Source organism: Hippopotamus amphibius, chromosome 1, assembly GCF_030028045.1.
Source record: "Hippopotamus amphibius kiboko isolate mHipAmp2 chromosome 1, mHipAmp2.hap2, whole genome shotgun sequence".
NCBI classification, from domain to species: domain Eukaryota; kingdom Metazoa; phylum Chordata; class Mammalia; order Artiodactyla; family Hippopotamidae; genus Hippopotamus; species Hippopotamus amphibius.
The window spans coordinates 185915400-185939268 of record NC_080186.1 but is presented as its reverse complement, the minus strand read 5'-3'; the positions used below and the strand labels follow the sequence as shown (position 1 = coordinate 185939268).

Genomic DNA, 23869 nt, shown 5'->3' with positions numbered 1-23869 from the left:
CAGGTGCCTGGATCATTTTCTTTTTTTTATAACCTGAATTTTTCTTTCTAAATAGGAGCTGGTTTATAGTAACAACTCCATCAGAGGTAAACAATGATCCTGATTATAACTTGTGCGAGGTTAAAAAGGTTCAGACTTTCATATTTTTGTTTTCATCCAGTTTCCTCAGTGGTTACCCCTTTTAGGCAGTCACCTTCGCTGTTCATAGTTCAATCTCTGGCTCTTAGAGAAATGGGCATGAGAGGAAAGGACCCATTTCACAGTCCCCTTGGAGTATAATTTCCCACTACTACACTGAGGCAAAAACCTCAAGTAAAAGAGACTTGTGTCTGTAGCTGGAATGCCATCGACACGTGTGCCTACCCACTGGATCTGATGTTCTGCCAAACCCCCGGTGCACCAGCTACCGAAACTGCCATGGACTTGTAGGCGGTAAGATTCCCCTTTGAGATTTACACCCAAAGCTACTTATGATTATGTATCTTATGTGATCAGGCCGTTGGGATTTAACATGCCCGCTCTACCTCTGAGGTACACCAGATGTTTTATTATTGCCAATGCAGGTAATTGTCTGTTGCATATTCACTCTCATCTGCTGGCGTGTCAAGTTTCTGAAGTTAATATCCATGCTGCCTGAAACTGGAATGGTAGAATAATAAAAAAATTAAGTGCCAGTTAAACATAATTGCTTAATTCTCCTGTGAGATGACACATAACTTACTAAGTCTTCCTCTGAGCCTGCAGCGATACTTTACAGGGACCTCAGAGAATTGGACATTCTCCTACTCCTGGGAGGCAGTCCACGTTAGACCGATGAGGCTTTCTTTTTAGGATGAAGATGGTAAAGATTATATACTATTCTAAGAAAGCCTTGAAATCACTGGAAAGTCTCCTAGTTCCCAGCTGCATGCTGACTGCCTTATTTTAAGTGAAAAAAAATGCCTCATAGTTACCCAATCTGGGCTGGACTGCCTATGTCAATGGCATGAATTGTTTCCTATGGCCCACAGAAGTTAAATTATCTTTTAATTATACTTTTTTTTAAAAATTATCAATTATTTTTTAATTCTATCAACTATCTTAAAGCTCTCAAGGGTATAATGCTTCTGTTTTAAGTGAAGTAACGAGAAAGATTATTGAAGACACCCAAGCTTTTACTATTAATGACTTCTGAAAGGCCTAAGCTTTTTCCATAAACTACTTGCAAATGCATAGCTGGAAATATGTCTCATCCCTGAAACTCTCTATAAAGTGAAAAGATCATGTTCCCTAAGTTTACAGCTGCACCTCTTCTAGATGCAGCTAACAGCTTTTCATCACAGTTTTTAGAGGCCAAAAGGGGAGAGAATTCTGACGACTGAAATTTCTGAATTAACTTTAATTAGGGCTCATCCCATAGGGTTGCCAAGGATTTTGTGGGTGGGGAGGAAGCCTAAGTAACATTTTTGTTTTTTCTGCACAAGTGACAGCTTGGTAAAACAACACTATAAAAAATTCTAAAAAAAAATCATGTAGCAATTATTTTTCTATTTCTCCAATGGAATGGCCTATTTGACAAGAAATGATACCTCTCAGTGAGGCTGGCTGGGCACTACTTTGTAGAGGCACCACTTGTTGCAAAACACAAATTATGCCTTTTCTACACACACGTCTTACTGAAGTCTATCAAAATGCTATTCTAGTTAATTGAAATCTTGTGTTCACATAGGCCAGGCTGACGTTAGTGCTGAACCTGGGGCCTTCTGAAGTTCCTGTTACGCACACCTGAAGTTAACTCTCTAATTAACTACATTTGTAATCACTAGTAGATGAATACCTTAGGCTGCCAAACACTAACTTTTCAGAATTGGTACCCGAATTATCAATTAATATAATGCTGGCTGGAGCCACCACAGCATCACTGAGCACTCAGTGGCTGTTAAATTGTTAAGGAAGTGGAAAAGAATAGAAGTTCTAGCAGCTGTTCACACTTTCTTGTGTAGTGAAAGATAGTTTCCCATACCAACAACTATTTTTGGTGAAGGGTTACAGTGGATAAACTGTCACATTGTATCTGAGTGAGATTTTGGACACGACCAAGACAAGAAATCCTTCTGTCCCAGCAACAGCACCTACTACTGGATAATCATATCCTTACCCAGCAGTACTGATTTTTCCAGTCAGGGTCGCTACAAAAATCACTTATTCCACCAATCATCTGAACTATCAGCTTAGCAGTACAGAATAAGCTAGAGAAAAAGTCCCTCATACTAATGACCTGCTTAGTTATTCTGGCTCTACTGTTCATTCTTGCACTTTTTTGCAAATCAAACCCATGTGGAAAATGTTCTGTTTGTAGCACTCATGGTATTCATTTTTACAGTGCTCATGTCAGGATGGCCAGGTGAATGGGCACCCCTACTAATCTGCTTCTCTTTGAACCCAATGCAAAGATGTGAAACATGGTCACTCTTCTATTTCTAATCAGTTTTTAGACATTGTCAAGACTTATTTACTTTGCATGAGATTTTACTTTCCTATTTGTGCTACTTTTAAGCAGCTTGAATGTACTCTGTTATTAAAGCACATGTGACTAAGTCTGCATTTGTCAGTATTGTTCTACTGTATTAAAGTCTCATTTTAAGGTTGCCATTTAACACTGTACTATACCTTGTAATTTTTTCTTCACTTGTAAGCTTTATATGGTTCCAGATGCCTTTAGTTTTAGCTGCTGTAAAATAGCTCTGTGTTATTTGATATAGAATTGTTTAAAAAAAACTCCATTTATTTATACAGAGACATAATATTTTACAAACATTCTTATATTCTGAATAAATATTTCTAATTCCATGTGCTTTAACTGTATTCATTTAAGGATACAGCTGTCCTTCTGTAATACTGTTTGTCTAACATTTAATGTCAAACATCGCAGGTTTGATAGTTACATCAAGAGCCCTCATCAAAGCGAGAAACTACAAGACAGACTGTATGAGGTCAAAACGGCCAACAGCCAAAGAAACCTCATTTATCGTCAATTTCATTCATTATGAATGGGGAGTTATCTTTTTTCCTCTTTAAAAATTACTGAAAGAGGGACTATAACAACAGTGAACTGGAAGGTCATCCATGACTATAAAGAAGGATGGTGAGCAGCTCTGCAAGGTGTCTGTTAGAGTATTACTGCAGTGCTGTCAGTTCTCATTATCAAAGCAAAGTACCTTTCACAATACGTTACTCTCCTTTCTTAAAATTTCATAGGGAGGGAGGTTCAAGAGCGAGGGGATATGGGGATATATGTACACATACAGCTGACTCACTTTGTTGTACAGCAGAAACTAACAACATTGTAAAGCAATTATACTCCAATAAAAAAGCAGTTGTTATTTAAAATATCTTTTTTAAATTAATACAATCATATAGCTGAGGTCTCTAGTAGAGCAGAATGTATTTCTTCAACCCTTGAGATCCAAGGACTGGCAAGCATCCTATTCAGGAAACCTGGCTCTAATACAAATTTAAGAACTGTATTTTATGTCTAATTAACTCATAATCTTGCTTTAAAAACCAACAACCAAACCATAAATTGAGATGGAAGAGTACATACCAGTTACTTTCATTTTTGCAGAGCTACTCTACCTTTAATATTTCTTCCTATCACATAAACATACCTTTATCTCATACTTGTCATTTTTTATTGGTCCAAAGAGATGCAGCCACAATATGAGCAACTTGCAACCTACAACAACAAGTATCAGTAGCAGAAGCCAGGTTAAGGTAGTAATTAAAACTGCCCAAGCAGCAAAATTTATTGATATTGCACTACAAAGAGTCTAAATTTAACATGATAATGTTTTTACAGAAAGCCAATATTTGAACAATCAACTGTAAAAATGTTTTAAAATACAAAAGAAACCTTCCATCATTCAAACTGCATTTAAGATAAAAGGTTTCTCTTTCTCAACTGGTGTTATTTACATCAAAAGCTATCAAAAAGAGCCTGTTAAGACATAGGACTTTGTTCATTTTCTCAGCAGAGAGTACAGCTGGCATTTCTAGTCAACTCTGGAAGTGCAATAATCCTGCAAACAAACTCCTAATTCATGAATATGAGTCACTGGAAATCCTTTCCTTATGATAGACACATTCAACGTGAGTAAATATCAGTCCTTATCCTTTCATTAACACTGAGGGGAAAAGAGAAAACTATTCAGTCAATGTAATAAACTCAGAAACACCATAATTAATACCACTCTAAAGGTCAGCAATTCATTTAACTACAAGGTGCACCAACAGGGTTAGTTTGGGGGTTCGTTTTCTGCTTTTCCTAAATGTCTGACAATCAAAACAAGTACCAAGAACTTCATTACTACCACAGATAGAATCACTCCAAAGGTTTACTTACATGGTCTTTCTCTAAACATTAAAATGCTCCAGAAGGCAAAGTAATAAAACGCTGCTATAATTAAGGTAAAAATTACATGTTAAATCATTTTACATGAGACAAAAATTATTACTGAATAAAGTTTACAAACCTATTTGGTTATCACATTTACTCCAAAGTTCAGTTTTCTCAAGTGGAATATCATGTTTAGGGAAACCATTTCATCGATTTTTTTCTACCAGATTTTATAGGTCCCAAATTACTAAACATGACTCAGCACAAATATCTTCATCTTTTTCAGACTAAAACCTAGTCCCAAGAAAATTGTTTTAAGACTGCACACCTTCCATGAACATTACCTAGTCTCCACAGCATCAAAGACACTTCAAATCTTGTTCTGGAAATAGGTGGGAAATATAAAGCAATCAATCTTTACTCCCTTTCCCATCCAAACTAAACTATATGCCATTATTTTGATGGTCCCTTTAGTTAATACATGAACCATAATTCCATTTGATTAATCATTTTATTCTGAAATAAGACTTTTAAATTTTCATAAAAGTCAGCAGGTAAAACTCTGAGTTGTATGAATCGATACTTAGCAAAGACGAATTTTTATAAAGCATTAAGCTAATAAGCAAAATTCAAAAACAATTAGAAAAAATATGTATATTGTGTGTATACATATATACACAAATATATGTATATGCAAAATAGTTCATGGTTTTATTTTCCTTCCCTATTTACTACTGAAGAAAAAGTTTATAATATTTATAAAATGGAAGTCAGGTTAGCTGTCTCCTACCCTAACTTTGAAATGAGCAAATAAGTAAAATTAAAGAATCAGTTCTTTGGGCTCTGGCATTGGAAATTAAAAGGTACTTGTGCAAGATCCAAACAAACTTAAAATGACAGCTAGAGACAGCAGTGTCCTAGGACAGTAGTGAAATGCACAAAGAAGCTCTGCAGCTATGTCTTTTGTGCTTTGCTATCAGTGCATATCATATGTGTAAGACATGAAGAATACAAGTCCACTGCTACTCGTTTGTTTCAAAAGTATTCAATATTAACACATCTAGCTAACCAAACTGCCGAGGAATAGTTACCACCTTTCTTAATTTCCTTCAGTTGAGAACCTCTGCTTTCATTTCCTGCCATCCATAGTCTATTCCTAAATATCACAAAAGCATAGTAAGCGAAGATAACATTTTACAAAGATCTAGCTAGTATCTTAAAGCTTAAGAAATGACTAACAATGAATATTTGTGCCCAAAATGTTTCACACCATAGTTTGCAACTATAGATTGTTTCAGAACCTCAGATTCAATGAATAATAAGTACACTAAAATGGTACATCCTACCTCAAAAAGTCCACAAGAATGTTAACTAAGACCTCTCTGAGACCAGCAGAACACTACCCATTTTGTCCCAGAACTACACAGAAGTTTCCTTTGTTCCCAAACCAATGTGACAGCTTACCTGCATGAGAGACTAAAACAAAACAGCACAGGTGTCCACAGTCCTCCTAACTGCTCATGGCCCAAGGGTCAAAGTTAAGATGCAATCACTGCTTGTAAATTTCCAGTGGCAGATTCATCACAGGGATGCATCACACACACATACCAAAAAAAAAAAAAGGAGAGCGACAAATTCTTTTACAGAAAGGAAAAACTGACATGGCATGGGGGGCAGGGTACAGGTGGCATGGGGCAGACTCAATGGCCTCTTCCTGACCAGTCACCTCAAAAAAAGGATTAAGAAACAACAAGTCTTCAAATAGCACTCACCAGACAGAGGCCAATAACAAAAAGAACACCCGAACACCAAAAAAGCAGCAAGTAAATGTTCAGGGCCTTATTCTCCCACTGGACTAAAGGATTAAAAGGCTACTAAAGGAGGGTCCATGTGAAACAAAGTTACGAACATAGGCAACTGACTTCTGCATTCAATTGCTTTTCCCAGAGCACACTTAACCAGCACTACTTAGCTCATGCAAGCACCTTGTTAAGGTTAAATTCCTCTCAGATTGTGCTTTTAAGCTGCTACCATAGCTAGACCATCCCCTCTACTAACCACAGAAGACCCAAGACAAATGGAATCTCTTTACTGGCAATTTCATAAGGAACCCAGATTAAAGAGTCAATTATGAACATTTTCTCAAGATAAAACTTTCATACTTGACCATAGTTTTTTGCTTACACTTCTCTGTACCTTATGTTAAAGTCTGAGCAACAAAGCTGGTGGAAGCCAACCCTCCAAGTCTACTCCCAGTCAGGGGAGGTAGCTTTATTCTGTTCCCTAGCCACAGACCACCATTTCAGTAATAAATACTGTCCGTCACAGGAAACTAGATGGAAAAGATCACCACTGAGGACAAATGTATGGCTCCGTGTGAAGCGACTATGACACAGCTGGCTATGGCTGTGTGCGGTCTGGGTTGCGTTCCTGTATGAAAGCAGTGAACTTCAGTGTGGCTGGAGTTGTAAAGCATAATCAGCGTAGGAAGGACCAGACTCCCAAACGCTGATCATTAAAGTGAGAAAAATTAGATTAGATATACTGGATTGCTTGGCAACCATACTTAGAAAAAATTATTCCCAGAGCCAGAAAACGCTTGGTAATGGCCACACATATTAGACTCTGCTTGGGCCAGGCAATGATCACATTTCTAGCCTCAAGCATCATACAGCACTCAAGAATTTATTTTATCTTCTAAAATTTCTTCCTCAGGTTTTTTATGCCCAGCAACTATAGCTATCTTCTTCCTTCAGGGCACTTTTATCCTATGATAATAAACCTATCAGATTTTTTGAAACTGCAATCCAGAACTGTACTTTGAAAGCATGAGACAGAGCCTATACTGTGCATTTGCAATGTCACCTTTATGACAGAGAAGTACAAACTTCAAGAGCAACTCAATTCTAAGAGAAAAAAGATGCTGAGAAAGCCCATCATAATCTCATTTTTAGAATTTTTGGCAACTATAAAAATGTATTTTAAAGTCTAAGGACAGAATACAAAATAAGGAACTCTAGGCTTCACCAAACTTTCAGGAATAAAGTTTAACAAAACTATTATTTTCCTAATACCTGTCTACCTAGAGACAGGTACTTAAAGGATATTGATACCTTCAAAGCGAATCAGAGTTTGTCTTGCTTATCATTAATCTAAAGTTACAATACCTGTGAGCCCCCTCCCCAGACTAGAAAATATCAAAGTCAAAATTGCTAGGTAACACGTTTTTCTTCAATCAGAAAAATGTTAATGAATCTGACCTTTAAACTATGATTAATATGCAAAGAAAATATTGCCTCAGAATACAAAGACACAATAGATGTCATTCAAAACAAAATCTCTGAGCAGTTAGAAAGAGGTCCACTGGTACAAAAATAAAGATAAAAAGCCAAGAGGTGTTATCATAGTAAGAAAAATAACGTGGCAAAAAGTCTAATTTTTTTTAACTGACTTTGCTCCTTAATGTTCAAGTTAACTGTGGGAAACAAACAAAAAAAGTAAGTGAGGGAATATGTAATGAAATGTTTTTAATTTTTTTAATGCACACATGCAGTTAGACCTGAACTTTTCTAAAGACTAACACGATATATTAAGTTTTATAGAAGAATTTAATCCTGTGAAAGGATGCTGTTCACTTAGGTTTGAGGAGTTTTTTTTTTTAATATTAACATACGACTAAAGACTTAAAAGACAAAATACCAACCCAATCTCATAGCATAAAATTAATTTTGCTAAATTTCGCTACATATCATCTGTACTTACTAATTGATACTTAATAGAAAAATAAGGATATCCAAGTTCAAAGCAGCAAGCAGTGACCAACATTCCTTTACAGCACAGGAAAATCATCTTTATATATAATGATGAAAATCCAACTTAATTTTCAAACATCTTCAATCAAATTTCACCCGTGCTAAAAGAGCTCTATTAAGTTCTCAGACTTCTCCAAATGCTCATGTCTCAGGAGAGCATCACAGTTTGAAATCCTAAAACCACTCATCTTCTATTTCTGAATAAAAATTTGTGAAAGCATGTAAACCATACCCCATCTTCTCGATTACAATGGTTAAGTACAAAAACAATTCATTGAACATCTTACAAATCATTACAGTTATACATAAAAGCACCTAGGAAATTTTAAAAAGTAAAAGATTCACAGTGCACTGAACCTTGGAACATATAAGGCTGGAACATAAGAACACTGAAAAAGTGGATTCAAAAGACCTATTTCTCTCAAAGACATAGAACATAATGAAGCCAATCCAATACTTTTCTCATCTAGCTTCTTAAAATGCAGCACACAGAAGTAAAGCATTGCATATTCAGCACACTCCTTTATCACTTGATTTCTTCAAACCATGCTAAAATTTCTCAATTGAGAAATCTAGTTCTGTGCTAAGCATGGCTTTTCTCAAGGTAACCTGAACACTGAGAAACTAATACACAGGTTCGAGGGAATACGTATAGCAGATGTACATAAAACAGGCACATCCAACTTATACATTTTCTGCATAGTTAAGTCACATCACACACATAAACTTTAACTCACATCTTTTAACATTTTTTAAATCTCAAACTGTCAAGAGAGCTAAAAGCCTCAAGTTACCAAAGGCCCATTCCAACAAATACCCTTATTTTGTTCCACACACAGTGCATTAAATGAAGCAGCACAACAGCAATAATATTTAATCATAGTTAAACTACCATAATTGAAAAGAGATAATTTGTTGGTTCTTGAAAAGGCTCAACACCATTTGAGGCCATACTTCTGGTAACTAATCTCTTCTGCTTTACTATCGAGAGCTGAAAATTCCAACTCGAGGCACCAGAAAAGACTGACCAAAGCACTCACTTAAAAAGAAAAAAAAAACACATACAAAATCACTAAAAATTAAATGGTTTCCAGATGGCAGTAAATGAGTGAAAATGATTTACCTGCCAGGCAAACAGTTTTCACTCCCTTAACAATTTAACAGAAATCTGGAATGCTGGGACCAACTATAAATATGGCTCAAGGAGACCCAAGCAAAGCAGCTGTATTTTTGGAAAGAACAGCTAAGAGCTTACAAACGCAATCATATAATGCATTTTAAAAGGTCACAGAAGGATTCACAAATTTGTCACATTAAAAGATGCAGGATTGTGAATAACCTAACTCTAAACATACTGCTATAACTCAATTATCCTGCTTAGCACCAAGAGGGTGACACTTTTACTAATAAATAGAATTTCTCCTTTAAAATCAAGCCACTGAAAAGCTAAAGCAAAGTAATACCAAGTGAACTCCTTTCAATAGCACTTCTTTTGGAAGTCCCACCAGATTAAATAGAACCCCTATTAAATAGGCTATCTATACAGAATAAAGATTTCTATAATAAAATTTACAAGCAGAGATATATTTTGTGGATACCACATGTAAAAGAGATTTTTAAAACCCACATGACAGATGCACACGCACGCATATGCTCACACTCACCCCCACCCCCAAAGAAACACCTTCAATGAGGTCAGAAGCAGCCCAAACACTAAAGCCCCCTTAAAGCCCTCGTGATTGTCCTCAATTACATAGCTAAAATCCTTCTTTAAATGGGCACTGCCATTCTTATTTGGATTTAAGAATCCTAAAGGAGCAAAATACATTCCTAGGAGTGAATTACACATGTTACTTCCATGTTCTGATCCTCCCCTAGTAAGATGCTTCATTTGTACTTGGGTAAACTGTATACCCTTCCCTTTTTGCTCCATCATCCAGGGGCTTCAGCATGCTAATCAAAGTGTGTCAGTCTCTGCTACGACTATAAACTGGAACCTAATATAACATCAGTTTCCAGAGATCAACACTGAGATGCAATGTAAAACCTAATGATGTCAATATTCCATACATATTTACACAAACTGTAATACAGAATAAAATTTCACGAGAACAAAATCATCATATGATAAAGGGGCTGGCGGCAGGGTGGCGCAGATGTGACCAAAGCAGTTTCGGGGTCCCGGCCCCCGTGCTCTCTCCCCGCTATCCTCTCTCTGCAGTCTCACAGGTTCACTGACTACACACAGCACAAATGTGTATCAACTCCCCACACAACCAACTCAGTCCCTCTCCAGGCTGAGGACTTTGTCCTTTAACGAAGTGCTGAGAGTTCATTTTGAACATGAACATTATATAGCAGATGCTGACTCTAAATAAAACCTTTCAATAAAACTCCCAGCAGAGGAGGATTAGAGAACCTAAGTGGTTAGAAGCAAAGAAATGCGCAAAATGCCACCAAAGCAGATGACCTGCAATCCTGACTTCTGTGACATTTCAGCTCTTGTATTCATTTAATAATTGTGTATTTTTAGTTTCTTTTAAATTTCTCCATATAAGGAAACTAGTATTATCAATACAATCACTGTAATGGGTAGATGGAACATTCCCATTAACTTGGCTACTTAATGATGACTCAAACACTATTTGCTTGGCCAGAATACAAAATAAAAAACACAATCACACAGAAAAAAATGCCCTCATAAAAAGCAACTTAAATTTGTTAGCCAAACACTGAAAAGGTACATTTGCGTAAAAAGTTATAACCGCATTTACAGTGCAAACTCATGTTTCTTTCTACTCTCTTTTGCACAGAGAACATCTCTTCAGAAACATCATTGCCTCCCTGCATGTCTTTAAAACACCTGAGAAAGGTAAGGCTCAAAGAGACACCCACTCAAATGCAGCAAGTCTCTGATCTTGGGACTTACACAACACACGTGTTGCTATCAAAGGTCCAAGATTTTCATTATAGCATTATGGTCAAACTTGAAACTCAAAAAGGCTCGGGATGAAAAGGGGAACTTGCAATGTCCATTACATGCTACAGACTGGCCCGCGGCATGTTCTAGCAACTGGTCTTCACTGGAGCAAGGTAAGTCATATACAGCATCTGCTTAAAAAACAAAATAAATAAGCACAGTAACTTAGTAAGAAATCAAATCCTGCCCTTCACCTTTTGTCATACAGAAACTCATGTGCAGTATATATTCACCTCCCCACACTCTAAATCTAACCTAAGTAGAACCACCAAGATATTTTCCTTTCCCTACACGGGTACTCAAGTGAACTTCTAATCTATTATTGCTTATTCCACACGAACATTCAAAATCTTAATCTCAGCCTTTAAGACCCTTAATATTTACCTGCTTTCAAAAATGGGCATAGCTTTGTTTACCACCTATACTTGTATTTTGTGCCAACATAATGGGAGCTTCTTGACAGAGATCAAAATGTAAACATTATAAAAATTACAATTACAATGTAAGATCTGTAAAGATTCCAATTCTGGAAAAATAAAGCTGGAGGTTACCAAATCTTCAGGAAATAAATCAACCTAAAGAAAAATCCAAATTTTCGAAATCATAGTACAACAAAACTCCAACTTATCAGGGCTTCCCCCTCCCCCCTGCCCCTCTTAAAGTAGAACATGGACCTGACCAGGAAGGTAGGTTTGGAATAGACACCAAGAGGTTGAGGCGGAAATAAAGTCTGATATGAGGTTTCTCAAGACAACTCAAAATTTTATTTATCTGTATCATGCCCAACTAAGCTGGATATACATTATAGTGTGCCTTCTTTAATGTTCCAAACATACGGCTTTTTAAAGATTTTGTAAAATAACTGATTTCTGAAGTTACATCAATTCAACTATCAGCCTATCATGTCCACACCACTTAAGTGGCCAGAAAAGTCCTACTAAGAGGACTTCTACCCCCATAACTTGATAGTTCCAACTTCTTCTTAGTTAAGCTTAATTTTCCAAAATAGGATTAAAGCATCTCTTTTAAAATAGCCTCTATCTTGCTTAAATCATAAACAGTAATGCAAGAAAATACGACTTTAATGTTTCTCAATTCTTAAGAGTTTTCTATATGAAAGCCTTAAATCTAGATGGCAAATAAATGCTTATCTAGTGCACAGGGAATCTCCTATCATTCAAAATAGCACCTAAGAAAAAACAGCCTACTGCACTTCCAAATGACATCCATTAAATCAGTATTTACAAAGCGCCTTCTACATTCCTCAGCATTACTTTCCAAATCCGATCACAAACCTACTCTTCATAACTGAGGATGGAGAAGTTCCAAATGTCATTTTAATGAAAGCTATCCTTAGTATCACCTTAACAGTTGATCACTACCTTATTAAATGAGGAGGAAATGTTTCCCTTCTGAAGTTGGCACTCCCCTTACATATGTGTGAGAATGAGGTCTCCTCACCATTTTATTACTTGAGTCTACCTCCTGACTAACCCTTAAGCATTTATTTATTTATTTACAATATTCATGCACAGCACCAAGGCTTGACTTTCACAAAAGAAGTAGCACACTGAAAGGGCAAATAATTTAAATAAATTTATTTTTGTCAGTTTCATATTTAGAGAACTTGACCACATATATAAACTCTCTCTACAGACCATGTGCAACTCTTTCAGCTTATCTATCAAAGTTCATCACAAATCACTAAAATCAAGGTTACTTCAAAACCAAACCGAATCCCAACCAGGCAGAAATTTTAAAAAGAAAATGACTTGCCTGTCTCAAAAGTATCCTGAAGTTTTCGTGGATGAAGTTTTTTTTCACATTTCTATTAAAAAATACAAACACACAACATTCCATCTTCAGTTATTTCACTTATTATAAATAAGGAGATATATTATCAAATTTCTCAGGAAGAACATTAAACCAGGAATATAATCATCATGCCCACCTTCACTGGTATTTTTAATTTTATTTTTAATTTTTTTAAGCCTAAAACTATTTTTAGTTCTGATTATATATACAATACAGGAACACCAGGAAAAAAAAGAAAATCATTCATTAAATTTCTCAACCCAGAGATAATTACTATTAACATTCCAGTACATCCTTCCAGCTTTTTTTCTATGAAGAAATGTGTGAATGTATTTTCATATAATTATGTAACAAATAGAATTATTCAATACATATTATTCTATAACCCACTTTTAAAATGTAACATACTATGAACATATTCCTTTTTCAATAAATACAAATCTACACCATCACTTTCAATGACTATATGGTAGTCTATGGAATAGATCTAAGATATTGCATTTAATATTATCTCCTTGGATATTTAGATTGTTTCCATGTTTTCATAATTAAGAGCAATGGGGTGAATATTCTTTAAATTTCTCTTCTAGGGAAACAAGGTAAGAACTTTTTCAGGGCTTCAATATAGCCAAACTACTCTCCAGAAGGCTGTACCAGTTAGTAACTTTCAAGTGTTCTCTGTATACTCAGCAATACATAATTGGATGTCTTTTCATTTTTGTCAATCTAATGGGGAAAAGTGGCATTCCATTTCAATTTACTTTCTTTGATTACATATTTATATGTTTATCAGTCACTTTTTTCTTCCCTTATAAGCTGGTTCACATACTTGTTCTCCATCATTAACTTTCTTCTATGAACTCTTAAGAAATGTATTCAAGTTCTTCTAGAGAAATATGAAAGTCATCTGTGAAGTTCCCCCAAAAAATACACAAGGATTTCGACTGCTAGTGAATTAAATCTATATATTAATTTGAGGAGAATTAACATTTGTATCATTTTAATCTGTCCAACTTTCATTAGGGATAGATGTTGAATTACATTAAAAGCATTCTGACCATCTACCAAGACTGTCTTCTTTGTTCTTGTCCCTGTTCCTACCAGAGTGGAGTGCAAGCAGTCTAACAGTAAACTGATTTTAACATGGGCTTGCTAGTGGAATCAATACACCCCAAGTTAAATCAGCAGCACCTAGGGAATTCAGGGAAAATACTTTTGTTAAAAACTTGAAATTACTATTATCACCCGCTGTTAAAGAAAAACAGGTAAAGCTACAATAAGAAAATTCAACACAGAAAGATTAGGACTTACAGAAAAGATAAGCAAAGAGACTTATTAGTTATGAATTACTTCTTGCAGCACAGACCAAAAGAATGGAAATAAATGCCTTAAAATTCTCATAGGTATTTGTCTTTCAGCCTAGTCTAATGACAATGGCACTGGCTGTGAGTATTCTGTTTCGTTTGTTTTCATTTTCTAAATTCTATCTACTTGAAGAAAAAAAAACAACAAAAACAAGCAAACAAAAAAACACCACTGTGATGTTATTCCAAACTTTTAACTTCATTAAAATACTACAGACTCTATTTACAAAAATACAGAGAGAATACCTAGGACTTGTCTAGAAACCAGGATTGACTACACACTGTTTCCAAAGTATTAAAATAAGTCTAAATACCCTCATATAGATAACTAACAAGAAGTATAGCACAGGAAACTCTACTCAATACTCTGTAATGACCTATATGGGAACAGAATCTAAAAAAGAGTTATACATATATGTATAACTGATTCACTTTGCTGTACAGCAGAAACTAACACAACACTGTAAATCAACCATACTCCAATAAAAATTAATTTTAAAAATAATAAATAAGCATATAAATACCCACATAAAAAACTAACAATCAGATACACTATTGAATCAATGTGATAAACCTATAATTGAGAGTAGGCAGAGATTTTTTAGCGGGTGAATAGTGCACACACAGCAAGTTCATAAAAATCCTGCCAATATATCAATTCAACGTGCCTTGACAATGCCCCTGCCTCATCTTAAAAAGTGTTAACTGCCTTCTTAGCCTGAGGGCTGTTGATTCTTACCATCAAGGGATTCTGCTGCTTGGCTGGCTGGCTGTGGACCCCATTTGTTCTTTTCTTTTGATTAGGTGAATCTTGATACTGTTTTCTGCCATTTCCCCTCATACTTTGATTCTGTTTTTCCAATAAGAAGAAATAAAATGTAAACCTATAGCATAATGTAATAGGATAAAACAATATACCCCTATGAATATACTTAGCTGGCTGAATCAGAGCTCAGCAAAGCCCCCATCACATCTTCTTAAAACACTGGAGAACACTATCAATATATTTTCTTATAGAAGACAGTGCTTCACAAAGCAAGAGTCCTCAAAAGATATGAAATAACAAATACAAAGGTCCTAGGAATCTTTCCACACCTCCCGACATCCCATTTCTGCTCACAAATTGTGTCAACAAGCATGAAAAGTTAAAGAATGGGAGCAAAGAGAGGAACAACTATGAAAACCTTATGTGACTGTCAAAGAAAACCTCTCTGTGAGGGAACACTGAGGTACACTGACTACAGTCCTTAGAGCAGGAAACAGGCAGCAGATGTGACCACTGTTACCCTAAAATCTGCTTTAAATTATCAATAAACAAATAGGGATTTCTTAAATTAATAATCTCTTTTTATACAAAAGAAAGAAGACCGGTTTTGAAAATTTGGGCCATTATCCCTAAATTTAGACCTAAAACTTAAACATGCAGTAGCTGACATCTTGCTAATACACTGCTTTAACACGAGTTAATTTTCTTAGAAAATAATTCTAAGTTTAACTTAAAGTTTTTAAATATTACTTCGGCCTCAAAGGCCTTAAAAAGACAGCTATTTAAAAGGACTAGCTAAAACAGTGAATAGAATAATTCTTTATTATTTTAAAATAAATAAAAATAATTTATTTATGTACTTTCTAGCTACCTACAGAAAAAATTAAGCAGTTCCTAAAATAGCTTGAAAACAATAAGCTAACTTAAAGAAAAAAAGGTAGAGAAATACAGCTTTCAGAGACTCACGTTACCACATACTTTTAATTCAGTTTCTTCCATTCTTCTTGGTATCTACTTTTTATTGTGGTACCATATACATAAAATTTACCACTTGAACTGCTTTTAAATGTATAACTCAGTGACAGTGTAGAGTCACGATGCTGTGCAACCACCACCAGTATTCACCTCCAGAACTTTTTCATCATCTAAACAGAACTTTGTACCAATTAAATAATTCCACAGTCCCTCCTGTCCTGCAGTCCTGGTAACCTCAAGTTAATTTCTGTCTCTACAAATTTATCTACACTAGGCACTTCATGTAAGTGGAATCATACAATATTTGTCCTTTTATGTGTGGCTTACTTCACTTAGCATGTGTTTAATGATCATCCATGTTACAGCATGTTTCATAATTTCACTCCTTTTTAAGGCCAAATAATATTCCACTGTATGTTTATTTTGTTTATCCATTAATCTGCTGACAGACATGTGCACTGTTTCCACCTTTTGGCTATCATGAATAATGCTACTATGAACATTGGTACATAAGTTATATACCAATGTCCCTGCTTTCAATTCTTTTGAGTATGAACCTAGGAGTAGAATTTCTGGGTCATATGGAACTCTATGTTTAACTTTTTGAGGAACTACCAAACTGTTTTCCATGGCAGCTGCACCATTTTACATTCCCACCTACAATGCGCAAGGGTTCCAAATTCTCTACATTCTGGTCAACACTTATTATTTTCCATTTTTTATCACATTTTTATTATTTCATACCTAGTGGGTATTAAGTAGTATCTCACTGTAGTTTTGATTTGCATTCTACTAATTATTTTGAGCATCTTTTCATGTGCTTACTGACCATTTGTATATCTTCTTTAAAGAAATGTCTGTTCAAGTTGTTTACCCCTTTTTTTAATTGGATTTTTTTTTGTTGTTGAGTTGTAGGAGTTCTCCATATCCCCTGGAAATTAATCCATTTTAGATACGTGATCGGCAAGTTCTCCCATTCTATGGGTTGTCTCTCTTTTGATAGTGACATCTGATGCACAAAAGTTTTTAATTTTGATGAACCCATTATATTTTTAAAAGAATGAAAATAAGAAAGAGTGGTACCCAAATAAATGGCTAAAGTAATAAAGACAGGTAATACCAAGGATTAGTAAGGATGTGGAACAAATGGAACTCTCATATTTTGCTGCGAACATAGATTACTTGAGAATACTGTTGGCAGTATATACTCAAGAACATAGGCATATCCACCGCTCGAACAATTCTACCCAATTCTATATACCCAAAAGAACTGTGTATGTTCATCAAAAGACATGTACAGAAATATTCACAGCAGTATGACTTGTAAAAGCCCCAAAGTGGAAACAACAAACATGTCCACTAAGAATAGAATGGATAAATAAACTGTGATATAATCATACACCAGAATACAACACAGTAATGAACCTTTCACTGGTAGCATATTTACCAAAATCAGATGTTAATTCATATTACTTACTACACTGGATTAATACCAAAGCTGTAAAGGTTAAGGAGGCTCATCCCTACTTCAAATCACAAGTCTGGAACACAAGCCTTGGATTAACAATTCAGAGCTCTATAACTGTTAATCTGAAATTCCTCAACTCAAATACATTTCAAAGTCAAATGATCTAAAATTATGAAAATCTTTAAATGTATATCACTCACCTTTGCTTTTAAAAGGTCAGACATTTCAGAATGATTATTATTATATGGTTTTTGTTGCAGTGGTTGCCTGTGCTTTACCCACTGGTCACCAGGAGAACCTTCAGGAAATAATTGCTGACTGTGGCGGAATTTGGTTCGACTACACCAAGATTTAAAAAATAAAAATCAGATCAGAAAATTTTCACTTATAGTTCTTCTAACACCTTGACAGTTTATCTTACAGACTACAAATTTTACTTTATTTATTGTCCATCTCTGCCCACTGGAGTATAAGTTCCATGAGAGCAGGGGATTCTTGTTGACTCTGTCTATCACTTTACCCCCAGTACCCGGAAGAGTGCCTACCAGTCCCTATTTCTTGAATGAATTAATAATCTGTTATTTTTAATCCCAAACTTTCCTAAATTATTGATACCATCTCTTCTCTATAAATGACCGTACTTTTAAAAATCTGGGGAATTCCCTGACAGTCCAGTGGTTAGGACTCTACACTTCCACTGCAGGGGGCGCGGGTTCGATCCCTGCTTGGGGAACTAAGATGCCGCAAGCCGTGCAGCATGGCAAAAAAAAAGAAAAAGAAAAAAGAAAGTAATTCTTTCATAAATTAATAAATTTAGTAATAAATTCAATAAATAAATCTAGTCAAAACAAACAAACGTCAGTGGATCGTCCATCTTAACAGGACAGACAACTCAATTCTTTACTAGGATGCTTAAGTATGGAATCTGATCCTGCACATGTCAGTTATGGACCCCATCCATGCTGGAAGCGAATCTGAAAAATTAAGCTATACCATACAGCAAAAACTTCAGGAGCTTAAAATGACGGATAAGAAAATTAAATAAAGATCCAATCCCAAACACTTATGTAAAAGAAACTAACTGTAGGTAACAGTAGCTTGTAGTCGAGATAAGAAATTGTATTCTATAGTACCATGTACATGTATAATACAATCCAGAGTCACTGATCCCAAGATCATATTATAGTAAGATCGTTTCTGAATATTTCAGAACCTGTCCCCTTTCCCATTTAAAAATTGTAATTAAAGTGCAGACTCTCTACTCTTTCTTTAGACAAAATTCAGTTATTTCCTCCAATACATCATTAGACATTAGTCTATACGCTAAAAACAGACACCACCCTGCCTAAGAAACCCGAAATTTGGTTAGAGAAACTGCTTTATTATCTCCTTATTCCATTCTCTCGGACCACAAACCCTAATACTGACTGAAAGATGTGGTAATCTTTTTTTTTTTTTTTTTTTTTTTAATTTTTTTTGGGGGGGGGGGTTTGCATCGGGTCTTAGTTGCAGCATGTGGGATCTTTCCTTGTGGCTCACTTGGTCTTCACTGCGGTGCGGGTCTCTCTAGTTGCGGCATGTGGGATCCAGAGCATGTGGGCTGAGTAGTTGCCGTGTGTGAGCTTAGTTGCCCCACAGCATGTGGGATCTTAGTTCCCTGACCAGGGATAGAACTCTCATTCCCTGCATTGGAAGGTGAATTCTTAACCACTGGACCACCAAGGAAATTCCCAGATGTGGTAATCTTATCATACACTATGGTGGACAGATACTCCCAAACATGAACAGTGACACAATTTCTTTTCAAACACTGTCACTATTTCATAACTTTTAAGTAGGGATTGGGTTTTTTTAATCTTGACTGCATTCCTGTCTACTTTTTTTTTTTTAAACACTGCTTCACTTATGTCTAGTAGTATATAATCTCATGATTATAATCATAGATTCTGAAAGGCAGAAACGACTTTTAAGGCATTTAATCCAACCTCCTGTCCTCATAAAATTCCAACTAAAATGGAATATTCCCTATGTATTTAAAAAATATTGACTACAGATGTGGTTTGCTTCTATTGTTTACTTTTTAAAGCTCTAGGATAAAAACAGAACATCTAAACTATAGAAAATATAAAAAGCAACTCTCTCTGAACCTAACAAGGCAAAGTTCTAGCAGGCTGATTACAAATACATATACTTACTTAAGAAAATTACTTACTCAGCCTACTCTCTAATTGTGATTTGGATACAATTAAGCTCCAACCAAGAAAATGCTCTTTGTGGTTCATGTCCATGTAATAGTCACTCTGTAATATACAGTCTAGGCTAGAGAAAGAACAGAAGCCAGCCCAAGTCTTCATAGTGCTATCTTTCTGAACAAAGTATACATCAGCATCCCTCAACTCCTCTACACAAAAAGACTTTGATATATCCCCAATTCAACCATCTTCAGAAACTCAACTATCACTAAAGCAAGGATATGAGAACAAAGAAGTAACAGTATAAATACACATACAGAAGATTTTTTTCTTTTCCTCATATTCTATCTATCCATCTAAAAAGCTGATACCCTCTTGTGTATACTATTTTAAAATATGCCTGAAGCTCCTTTCCAACTTCAATTAACCTCTCATCAAAAACCCTTTAAAAAAATTTTTCTATTATCCGTGTGACCAGTAACAAAATAGTACCTATAAAAAGGAAGCCAACACCTCTGCAAACTTTATAAATGAAATGTTACTGCATTAAAAACTATCAAAAAGTCAGAATCCTACATATATATTTCTTTACCTCAATTTTTCCACAGTGGGTTTAGCTGGTGTGCTACCAGCTGAGGAAAATCCATTGTCACTATCTGAGGAATCGCCAAATCTTCGAGAAAGCCAGTCCCTTAACGGTCTATGAAAACATTACGAATTCACTTTTAAAACATGGCTATGTAAAGAAACTCACTATCAGAATTATGACGTTTTGTATTTAAAGAAATACGAACATACCTGATAAAAGGAATGGCCATAAAAAATTTGTTCGGTGCCAAACCAAGTTTGGATTTTGGGGTCATATCATTTCTATGACAGGGCAATTTCTCAATGGAGAACCACTCAATGTTCTGAAACACAAGAAAATAATTCATTTACTTATTTATTATCAAGGAGTTTCTAAAAGCAATTTCCTACATCACTTAATTGGGATACTGTTCGGCAACCTGAAAATACTTTTCAATTACATACCCGAATTTCTCTTCTGGTTTTCGGGTTAAATTTGGTATCCTTTGGAATTCCTGGAATGATGTACAAACGAGCAAGCTGGTCATTGATTCGAAGTTCAATGTAATCATCCTTACAAATATAATCTTTAATATCAAAACCAGTTTCTTCAAAGACCTGGAAATAACAAATTTGGATGATGATTTTCAAGTTTTGCTGTTAGACTTTCAGTTCATTAAAATTTGTTTATTTCAAAGACAAAAATTCAAAAATATCCAGGCAATTAAAGTCATAAAAACACTAAGGAAAAAAGATTATTTCAGGGTCTAGATCTAGCTGTGCCTCTACTGAATTGTTCACTATGGAAAAATCTCCTTACACAGCTGTGCCTAAGTTTTTTCACCTATTCAATGAAGGGAAACGCATGATATTGCAATTTACAATAATAAATATTTAGTCACTGTCCCTCCTTCTGGTACAAGAGCTCCTAAAACCCTTAGCTCCTAAATGATGAAAACAAGTGTCTTTTTGTTATGTCAATTAGGTGACTTACAAAGCCACCTAAGGACTGAAGCTGGTTGCCAGGTGATGAAGAGGGTTGGAACTTTCAGCAGGCCCCTTCTCTCCCACCTCCAGGGATTGAGCTCAATCGCCAATGGCCAATGATTCAATCAATCATGCCTACAAAATGAAGCCCTCCTAAAAACCCAAAAGGAGAGTTTCTGGTTTGGCAAACACGTGAAGATTTGGGGATAGCGGTGCCCTAGAAGAGAGCATGAAAGCTCCTTACCCTTTCCCCGTACTTTGCCCTATGTATTTGTCTTCCACCTGGCTATTTCTGAGTTATATCCTTTAATTAAAATAAACTGGTAATTTAGTAAGAAAAATGTTTCTGAATTCTCGAGTCACTCTAGCCAAGGAGCGGATCAGAAGCACAAATGACAACCTGGACTTATGACTGGCATCTGAAGCAAGGACTATCCCGTGGAATGTGATGCTATCTCCAGGTAGACAGTGTCAGAATTGAGTTGAATTGTAGGACACCCAGCTGAGGTCCAAAACTTGCTTGCTGGTGTGGGGAAACACCTCCCACCCCATCCACACACTGTAATTGGGTCCAGAACCCTAGGATGTTAGAATACATCAGTGGTTCCCACTCTGTGGGAAGTCACGGGGAACCACATATGGCTTTTATTCACAGCAACCACAAAGCTACAAGCATATACCAAGCTACAGAATGAAAAATGTCTTACACAAAGAAAACCACTTTTCAAACATGAAAATTGAATTCTGATTAATACTACTATTTAAGTGGACAGATTCCAAGAGTATAGCTACAATCACACTGTACATGTGTGTGGCGGGGGTGGGAGGTTGTAAATGCAACAAAGAACTGAAAACTAACGAACTGGATTAATGGTTCTAAAACTGCCCTTCGTCACAGTGCCTCAAGGACTGCAGGAGGAGGAACTGGGAGAACATAAATCTCAGGAATAAAATGTCACATCAAACCCTCACCTTTTCCTTCAACCAGAGGAGCCATGCTTAATCTGATTAAAATCCTGGGCCTCTGCTTAAAATAAAAACCACAGGTCTCTTCTAGCCTTAACGTTCTCCTTAAGATAACATTTTTATTCTCTGATAAAGTCCTTCCCCACTTTACCCCTAAATCTTTAGTGGCTGGAAACCAGTGTGCATCTTTTATGCTGGAGTTCATGCCTCCTCTTCCCTCTAGTTTCAACACCTCCTAACCAATCAGTGGGACAGAAAATAAAACGTGCACAGGCCTGAATCTCTTACAAGGTATGGGTGTGGAGGAGCTATTTCTACCCATTCCTTTTGTCTCTTCCCTCTTTCTCTTGTTGGTTCAGGTACATCTTTCTACCCTCCTCAATAAGGGTGCATCTATACGTCTCTCAAACATGTATAGGCTGTAACTCCCAATTTAAGCTCCTCTACGACACCTAACTCATTTCTGTACACTCCCAATTATGCTAAACCTTTTCTTAACTTTAAGAATTAGGTGAATGTATTTACTTGAAAACTACTCTATGGTATATAGAAGAAAGAGACATTATTTGTATTTCCTACTTCTACAAATGACAGTGGGAACAGAAATACACGTTAGCAAAAAAAAAAAAAAAAAAAAAAAGGTTTTCTTGTCCTAAACCAAAACTACATACCTTTTCCAGAATAAAATTCTGAAGGCTCACTGATAGAGATTTCATAGTTTCCCACATTCCCAAATCTTAACATTTATAGAAGACAATGTAATTAAACCACCAGTCGTGGATTTATTTCACAACTCATGTATGCTATCTGAATGTTCCCATTAGAGTGAAAGTCCAGACACTTTGGTTTTCCTTTTCTTTGAAACTAAGGTCTACCCTACTCTACTGCTTGAAACATAGCTTAAAAATTTTTTTTTTTAAGTTATAAATCAACCTGGATGAATATTAGATTTATAACTGTAACAATTAGGGCTAGTTTACCTAAAGGTTTACACATCATTGACATAGAATTGTTTCTTGTCATCAAACTTTCCATTAAGGAAGTCAAAAGGGAAGACATACACCAGAAGACATTCAGAATATACTCAAATCCAGACTGTATTAAAAAGTCCTATATATCCACAAGACAAGGAAACCAACTTTTTTAAAAAAATGGGTAACATATAATTGGGTACTTAATAGAGGACATCCAAATGGCCAATAAGAATATGACAACATGCTCAACATCATTAAACTTCAGAGAAACATAAAAGCACAATGATAGACCGTTACATTCCCATGAGAATGACTAAAATTTTTTAAAATGGAGATATAATTAATATATAACATTATATTAGCTTCAGGTATACAACACTAATTAACTTTTTGTATATACTGAGAAATGACCATAAAATTTTTCCCAGTTTTACTGAGATATAATTGACATATACCACTGCATAAGTTTAACGTGTACAGCATTAATGGTTTGACTTACATATATTGTGAAATAACTCCAAGTAAGTTTAGTTAGCATTCATCATATTATATAGATACAATAAAAAGAATAAGCCCCGCCCCCAAAAAAGATTCTTTTTCCTTGTAATGAGAACTCTTAGTATCTACT

The 23869-nt window shown here is 35.6% G+C and overlaps 1 protein-coding gene across 1 annotated transcript in view; it reads right to left on the bottom strand.

Moving 5' to 3' along the window:
• Positions 1-3748: 3748 nt before the first annotated feature.
• Positions 3749-23869, bottom strand: part of DCP2 (decapping mRNA 2) — a 74545-nt gene continuing 54424 nt past the window's right edge. Inside the window, exons 5-11 of the mRNA XM_057737649.1 lie at positions 20780-20932; positions 20546-20658; positions 20340-20447; positions 17756-17894; positions 15086-15196; positions 12944-12995; positions 3749-11298 (exon numbers count right to left, since the gene is read on the bottom strand). Of these exons, the coding sequence (XP_057593632.1) occupies positions 11135-11298; positions 12944-12995; positions 15086-15196; positions 17756-17894; positions 20340-20447; positions 20546-20658; positions 20780-20932 (840 nt within the window). The 3' untranslated portion in view covers positions 3749-11134. The remainder of the gene's footprint in view (positions 11299-12943; positions 12996-15085; positions 15197-17755; positions 17895-20339; positions 20448-20545; positions 20659-20779; positions 20933-23869) is intronic.